Raw genomic sequence first — 8894 nt, 5'->3', positions numbered from 1 at the left:
TTAGGCAGCCATTTTAATAAATATTGGATGTGCTAGACACTTTTTAATGCAAATTTTGAATTAATATTACTATTTAAAATATAATATAATATATTATTATCTAGCATTTCATTTTACTTCTGTAACACAGTTTACTGTAAATATATATCCAGTAAATTCTTTTTATTATAGAAAATTATTGATCATTATTACCTTCAAGAGATCCAGAGTTTGAAGATGCACTTGAAATGTCTGAAATGAAATACCGTAAAGATTGAATAATATTAATAATTGAATATGATCAAATTATACTGAAATAATTTCATACCAAATGTTAACAACAGAGTACTAACATGCCAGAATGCTGGTATGGAGGTTCATTCAATCGAGGTGGGACATTTAGTTCTTTATATTATATAATCTTTGTACTTTTACAAAATAGAATGAATGAGATAAACAAAAAAAAGAGGCCCAAATAGTAACGGAGTACAGTATGCTAAACGGTTCTAAAATTAGTTCAATGGTAATTTTTTTTTTAAATTGTTATTTATTGATAACAACAGTATACTGTATACATTAATACCTTCTGTTAAAGCATTTACTGCTTGTAAAAGTTCAAGTTCCTTCAAAATATCTATGAAATCCTCCATCCTTCCTTCACAAATTATCATTTGATGTTCTAGATCCATAATCAAACTCCATGTATCTTGATAATTCTTTACAAGTTTCTTCTTATACAGTTGTTTAATTTTTCTGATATTGTCATCTTCCAGTGCCATTCCAAGCCTCATAACTGTTTGTCTGTAACGTGTAAATTTTGAGATACTTACACTTCTCAAATTTGGACATGACGGTATTTGCATCTTAATTTCTTTTTCCAAACCAAATGTATCTGTTGCCTTTATGGTATCATAGAGGACCTTGATATCTGTTGAATGCAGATTTCCAGAAGCACTCAACAAATCCATCAAGTCTTTTGTCACAGCAGCTTTGGTTAATCTAAGAGTATGTTTTATGAGGTCTCTGTACAAAACCTTCAGCATACTGATATATCCAATCTGGTCATACCATTCTGAAAAAACTGGCAACAGCTGGCTTTTGAAAACACTGTCATTAATTCCTAAAATGTAAATATATATATATATATATACAGTATCATCATAGAGATTTAATGTTCAATATAAACTACACAGAAAAATTGTGTTTCATCAACACTTGCTGAAAAAAAACACAAAAGGTTTCCTTTAATTATGGAAATATAGAGGGTGCCCCAATGGTTAAAATAGAGTGCTAAAACGAGGTCTATAGAGCTCTCTAAAAAGAGAGCTCGTTAGTGCTATATAGAGCTCGTTTTTTAATTACGAGCATGGCCTTGTTTTATCTCTTTGTCAGCTGATTATCAGCAATTACTACTTGTCTTATCACACTCTAAACGCAAGACCCGACCCAAGCTGTGATAAGCCCAAGGCCGTTTCCCAGTCATCTATGCAAGGCAGCGTGAGAATAACAATGCAGTGGTGGCTATAAATATAAATTACAGATAAAATTAAAAATAAAAAATTAATAATTAATAATAATATTATATTAATATTATAATATTATAAATATTAATAATATTATAAATATTAATAATATTATAAATTACTACACCAAGAATCAAATGCATAGATGGAAACTTGGCTACGTTGGTAATGGGAAAAAATTAGAATGAACATTCTATTTGTAATGAACATTACCACAGAATATGTGTAAATCAGAAGCCGCAATCAAACCCTAAAGTATGGTTCTGCCCGAAATGCCACACTCTACCAAGATTTGTACAGGAACTTGCACGACAAAGTACCCAACAACAGGACACAATTTGCAAAATGGCTGAAGATCTCACTTCAATTCTGCAACAACTAATGATCAGAAAGCACTGATTTCTTAATTACAGAGCAAATTAGTTGAAGGAAAGCAAGAAAGATCAAAGCAGGATAGTCAACCCATTAGTACGGATAAGAAATGTCTAATTATCGGAGACTCAATTATAAGGGATATAAGTGAGAGGGGTCTCAAAGACACCAAAGTTACCTGTTGCGGCGGTGCTAATAAGGTCAGTGACATTGACAGTAAACTTGATAATACAGTCTCGTACTTTGAGTCTATCATTATACACATGGGCACAAATAACTGTGAGTCAGATGCAGACCTTGAACAAGGAATTCATGATTATAAACAGATGATTGATAAACTTAAATCAAAGTCACCAACTACAAATGTGTTCCTGTAAACTGCATGCCCACGTACTGACTAAACCAGAACATCAAGCTCGAATTGCCCGTATGAACAACGGCATTAAAGAAATTGCAAAGGAAACTAACTCGCAATTAATTGACAATGATGATACATTCCTACTGAGAAATGGATCTGCTGTCAACTCAAACCTGAACACTGGAGGACTACATCTCTCGAAAATAGGAACAAAATTGCTTCTTCGTAACATGAACGCTGTCCAGGCTATCATAAAACCGTCAACCAGGACCAAGCCAAAATTCCAGCCGCGTAACCGCTACGATAGCCCTATTAATCCAAGGCAGTATGAACACTTTCACCGCTCTTAGCGAAGACCGCATATCAACAGTTACAACAATCAGGTCTCACAAGATGCATTCCCCCATAACTATAGCTTTGTGAAATCGCAAGCAACAATGCATCAGGTATGCCTCTCGCCAATAGATTTCTTGGTCTTAATAAATCATTGTAATAAATGACACTGCTAAAGCACCTAATACTTTTAACTATAATGTATCTATAAACGAAGAACAAGAACCGCGAAGAAGACACCGACACAGTAGGATGTCAAGGGTATCGGGTAAAAACAAATGTAGTAATATTAAAATAGCTTTCAATAATGTAAATAGGTTAACTTCTGCACGACTTTGTGAGATATCTGAATTAATTACAAATAATGGTATTCAAGTTTTTGGTGTAGCAGAAACTTTTCTAAACAATAATAATAATGTTCACATTGACGGATATAATTGGTCGGGTAAATGTAGGAAACATAAAAAAGGTGGTGGTGTTGGAATATTTGTATCAAAAAATGTTACCATTGTAGATGATAATGTCTTTAATTCAAAGCTAGATGATTTTGAAAGAATTTGGATAAAAATATGTATTAATAATTCAAAATCAGCACCTTTGTACTTATCAGTTGTTTCAATATGCAGTCAATGGAGTTGATAATGAAAAGGCAGATGAATTAACTAACCAATTACTTTCAGAGGTGATTCAACTAGAAAATCATACAAATGATTGTGACCCGTCCATTCTTATAATGGGGGACTTTAATGGTAGGATTGGTCATGAAATTCCTAATGGTGACCCACATATTAATAGTAATGGTACTCGACTTCTTCAATTTAAAGATGATTCTAATATGTATATTTTAAATTGTTCTCACTTATGTGAAGGTGTAGTTACATGGTGTAAGGGTAACCAAAAAAAGCACTATTGATTACATGCTTTGTTCTAAAAACTATTTTGAATAATACAATAAAGTTTATTGTTGATGAGGGTAGGAAGCTAGGCACAGGAAGCGATCACAATACGCTTTTGTTAGAATTAGATACCAATTTAAACACCCATGTTAGCCATTGTTCCTATGATAATATATGGAACACTAAAGGAACACAAGATTTTATTAATTACCAGAATAATCTAGAATAATCCACTATATCTTTATGAATATAGAAATATAAGTGCCATGTGTTTTACCGAAACATGGCTGTCTGACAAACACAATGATGAACAGGTTGCTATAGAAGGTTTTAAGATTTTGAGAGGAGATAGGACTGTTCATTCCGGAAAAAGTATAGGAGGAGGGGTTTGCGTGTATTTGAACGATAGTTACTGCCATCCAAATAACTCAACTATTAAATCATACAGGTGTACCCCGAATGCTGAGATCATGACTGTCAGTGTAAGACCTTACTATTTGCCAAGAGAATTTTCTCATATTGTGATGGTTATTGTTTATGTGCCACATAAAAACGTTGCTAAAATTGCTGCTAATGAGATTTGTGAAGTGATACAAAATATTGAGATATCATCGCCTAACGCCTTTATATTGATTAATGGTGATTTCAATCATTGTTCGTTAAAACGAAGCAGTGTTTATTATTATCAGCATGCCTCCTGTACAACAAGAGGATCGAATACGCTAGACCTTTGTTATTCAAATGTCAAAGACGCTTACCTGTCAACAAAGTTACCGAATCTAGGTGTTGCTGATCATAATTTGGTATTACTTAATCCAAGATATCGTCCGTTGGTTCAACGAAGTCAACCAAAGAAAATAACTATTAAACATTGGACAAATGAAGCTGTTGAAAGTTTAAAGGGTGCTTTAGAGTGCACAGATTGGAATATTTTTAAAACGGACTCTAATGATATTAATGAAATGACTGAGTCGATTAGTAGTTACATAAACTTCTGCACTGTTATTACTATTCCAACTAAAGTTGTTAAGATATATGCTAACAATAAACCTTGGATAACTAAAGATGTTAAATAGATAATAAATAGCAAAAAACGGGCATATCGTATTGGTAATAAAGACGAGTTAAAAGTTTTACAAAAAGAACTTAAAAAAGCAATTCGTAAACAAAAACCAATTTATAAAAGGAAAATTGAACAATGTTTTACTGAAAATAAAATGAAACATGTCTGGAAAGGTATGCGTCTTATGAGTGGCTATTGTGAAAATTATCACCAATCAGGGAAACTCCCAAACTCAACTCATGCGTATGCAAATGATATCAACCTGTTCTTTAATCGCTTCGATAAGTTTGATTTTAAAACAGAAATACATGAACGTCTTGAGTTGCTTAATAATATGACGCAGTCTGACTTTGTCATTAGGACAGATGAAGACGAAGTGCGTAATCTTTTTAAACGACAAAACTCGTCAAAAGCTGCCGGTCCAGACAGAATAATGCCCTTAGTTTTAAAATTATGTGCAGATCAGTTGTCTAATATTTTTTCTTATCTTTATAATTTATGCTTTTCGGTTAATAGGTTTCCAGATTCTTGGAAAAAATCATGCATTGTACCTGTGCCAAAACGTGCAGTTAGTGAGATGAATGATCTTAGGCCAGTAGCGCTAAACTTTATTCTTCCTCGGCTTTGTATTTTTTGAGGAAATATTGACGTATAATGTATATAAATCATGATATTATTATTATGAAATAGAGATGGACTCTAACTGTCTTGCAGTTAAATTATAAATAAATTTTGGAACGTTCAAATCAATTCAATTCATTTATTCGCCTCAACAGATAGAAGATGAATCTGCATGCGTGATAAAAAGTTAACCAGGATGGGAACCAAAGACCTGCTGTCTATGCAGATGCCTTAACCCACTGACTTATTGTGCTCGAATTATGTATTATGATTTTTCATCTGCATTTAATACAATTCAACCTCATCTTTTATTTGACAAATTAGTTCGCATGAATATTCCTTTTCCCTTAATCTCCTTAGTTTTTGATTTTTTGATTAATTGTTCTCAGTTCGTAAAGTTAGATAAAGACGTAAAGTCAAATACAATTAGGTCCAATACGGGCGCTCCTCAGGGAACTGTACTTGCCCCCTTTTTATTTAGCCTTTACACGGCTGACTATAGATCAGCACATTGTATGTGCCCTGTTATTAAATTTGCTGACGATACAGCTATGCTTGGACTTATAAATAATGACGATGATACCGACTATGTTCAGGAGATTAAAAGGTTTTTAAATTATCGCGACAACAATTATCTAGAATTGAACACATCTAAAACAAAGGAGATGATTATTGACTTCAGGAAAAGGACGAGTGGTTTTAGTAAGATTTTCATAAAAAATAAAGAAATTGATCGCGTAGATAAATATAAATACCTTGTAGTTGTATTCAATGATTCGCTTACATGGGATGATCATGTCGATTCTCTTATAAAGAAACTAAACACTAGAATGTATTGTATGAGACAGATGTATAAATTCAATGTGTGTAACAAAATTTTAGAACTTTTTTATAATTCTGTGATTTGTGGTGTTTGGGTCTACTGCCTCGTTTGCTGGGGTGGAAACGTCACTCAGAGAGATAGGAACAGGATTGATCGTCTGATCAGGAGAGCAGGAACGATGATTGGTGTGGATCAACAGTCGGTGGAGTCAGTTTATATGAAACAGCTGAAGACGGTGTTTGATGGAGTTTCTAGAGATGCAAATCATCCACTCCATCAATATGTCGTCTTTCAGCGAAGTGGTAGGCTGAGGCCTCCGATTGTCCACACCAATCGTTATTCCTGTTCATTTATTCCTGCTGGGATTAAACTTTTTAATGCACATTTTAAACGTTAATTTTATGAATATTTTTTTATGTGATTGTACATTGTTTTTAAAAGTTTTATGCGAGCATTCAGTTTCCTTCGTTGAAGGATGAATAAAGTTTTACTTTGACTTTGACTTTGACTTTATATATAATTAACATTACCATCATAATTCTGACCTTGTTTTTTCTCATGGACTTCATCACTAAAACATTCATCATCATTATCATCAACCTTACTACATCTATAGTTATTATTATCGTCATTATCATCACCGTCATCACTATGCTGGGTATAATGTCTCTTTGAAACTTCGTCTTTACATTTTAATGTATTTCAATATGCTTATCAATAGAGTGTTAAAATATTTTAGACAATGAAAGTCTTTAATAATTCCAGTAACGGATCAATGTTAAACAATAATATTTTCAACCAAATTTTAAACGAAAGGTTTTGGGCATATCCAGTCAATGGAGTTGATAATGAAAAGGCAGCGATGAATTAACTAACCAATTACTTTCAGAGGTGATTCAACTAGAAAATCATACAAATGATCGTGACCCGTCCATTCTTATAATGGGGGGCTTTAATGGTAGGATTGGTCATGAAATTCCTAATGGTGACCCACATATTAATAGTAATGGTACTCGACTTCTTCAATTTAAAGATGGTTCTAATATGTATATTTTAAATTGCTCTCTGTTATGTGAAGGTGTAGTTACATGGTGTAAGGGTAACCAAAAAAGCACTATTGATTACATGCTTTGTTCTAAAACTATTTTGAATAATACAATAAAGTTTATTGTTGATGAGGGTAGGAAGCTAGGCACAGGAAGCGATCACAATACGCTTTTGTTAGAATTAGATACCAATTTAAACACCCATGTTAGCCATTGTTCCTATGATAATATATGGAACACTAAAGGAACACAAGATTTTATTAATTACCAGAATAATCTAGAAAGGGGCTTTTCCGACTGGCTTGTAGATACTTTTAATGATGTTGACATGTTATGGGATCAGGGACGTATCCGGGTTATCTCTGGGGGGGGGGGAGCCGTGGGAGCCGCGGCTCCCCATCCCCTTTGTACACAGTGTTAAAATTTTAAAGCTTTCTTGAGCCAATACAAATTATTTCCTGGGATCACTTAAAATGAATATTTCTAAACATGTAAATATGCATCAGTACACATTATACATAGGCCTAATAGAACACATAAGCCTAAGCGTGATTTAAAAAAATCTTAAATCCATAAATCTCAGGCCAGTTCTTTTAAGATAGAAATGCGATACTGTGGTTCAATTTCGTTTTTATCCTTTTGCAAGTTTCTTCAAATGTTTGTTTAATAATACTACTACTAATAGTATAATAATAATAATAATAACAATGATGATGATGACGATAGTAATAATTGATATTTATATTAATAACAATAAAAAGTGAAGAAAATTGTGCTAAATGCGAAAAAAGTTGTGATTTGTTGGTATACGGACATAAACCACCCAGGACATATTAAACCACCCAATTGGAATATACCATTGTTAAAGTGGGTGGGCAACAGGGTGAACAATGTTGGTCTTGCTTTTATCTAGCTTTACTTAATTTGCTATTGTACACTCCTATTATACGCCTTTAATTCATTCATTTCTTCTGACAACATGCATGTTAGTTAGTAATCATTGTAGATTTTAGTAATCACTGTGCTTAAAGTTTAATTTTTTTTAGTTTTCTAAATTTATTTTAATTTTTAAAATGACTTACATTAAAAATCACTTTCAATTAAATACTTCCCTTTAATAATAATAATAATTTTATTTTAGTAATCACTGTGCTTAAAGTTTAATTGTTTTAATAGGTATATTTTAGTTTTCTAAATTTATTTTCTAAAATTATTGCACAATGGGTAAAAATAAGAATATAAATGACTAATTCTATAAAAAAGTATTTATCATACATGTATATGGTTTACAAATTGAATTCTTAATAATTATCATTAATTTACATTTACAGTATTTATATTATATAACTGATTTCATTATTAATTTTATATTCTCCAACAACCAAACTTTCCATTCCATTGTGAAATTTTGAGAAAAACCATAGAGCAAAGAAACAGACTCTATGGAAAAACCAAGTATTTTGTTTTAATTAGATTGTATTCACTAATTATAGAAATATACTCATTTTAAAACAATTCATTAAAAACCTAAGATGATTTTAGGCTGTATAACAGGCCTGTATCATCATACAGTATTGTTATCTTAAATGGTGTAATTGTAGTAGTGTATTTTTTATGTAATGAAGTATAGTTTAATTATACTCTATACTGAATTGTTTTTTTATGGTGCCTACATACATACAGTTATACATACAGTATAATTGTAAGAATGTAGGACATAAACCACCCAGGACATAAACCACCCAGGACATAAACCACCCAATTGGAATATACCATTGTTAAAGTGGGTGGGCAACAGGGTGAACAATGTTGGGTGGTCTTGCTTTTATCTAGCTTTACAATAGGACTTAATTTGCTATTGTACACTCCTATTATACGAC

The 8894-nt window shown here is 32.3% G+C and overlaps 1 protein-coding gene across 2 annotated transcripts in view; it reads right to left on the bottom strand.

The window, feature by feature from the left end:
* LOC117103852 overlaps positions 1–8894 on the bottom strand; it is a 60545-nt gene that overhangs the window by 6085 nt on the left and 45566 nt on the right. The window contains exons 5-6 of one of the 2 annotated variants that reach the window (XM_033244466.1): positions 563–780; positions 193–231 (exon numbers count right to left, since the gene is read on the bottom strand). In XM_033244466.1, the coding sequence (XP_033100357.1) occupies positions 193–231; positions 563–770 (247 nt within the window). In that variant the 5' untranslated portion in view covers positions 771–780. Of the gene's footprint in view, positions 1–192; positions 232–562; positions 1096–8894 lie in introns of those variants that run through there. The other variant, XM_033244465.1, reaches the window with a different exon arrangement.

The sequence above is a fragment of the Anneissia japonica genome, unplaced genomic scaffold (assembly GCF_011630105.1).
Source record: "Anneissia japonica isolate Jap-2015-1 unplaced genomic scaffold, ASM1163010v1 scaffold288070_len135173_cov105, whole genome shotgun sequence".
Classification (NCBI taxonomy): domain Eukaryota; kingdom Metazoa; phylum Echinodermata; class Crinoidea; order Comatulida; family Comatulidae; genus Anneissia; species Anneissia japonica.
The sequence above is the reverse complement of the archived record's forward strand: the minus strand, read 5'-3'. Positions and strand labels throughout refer to the sequence as shown.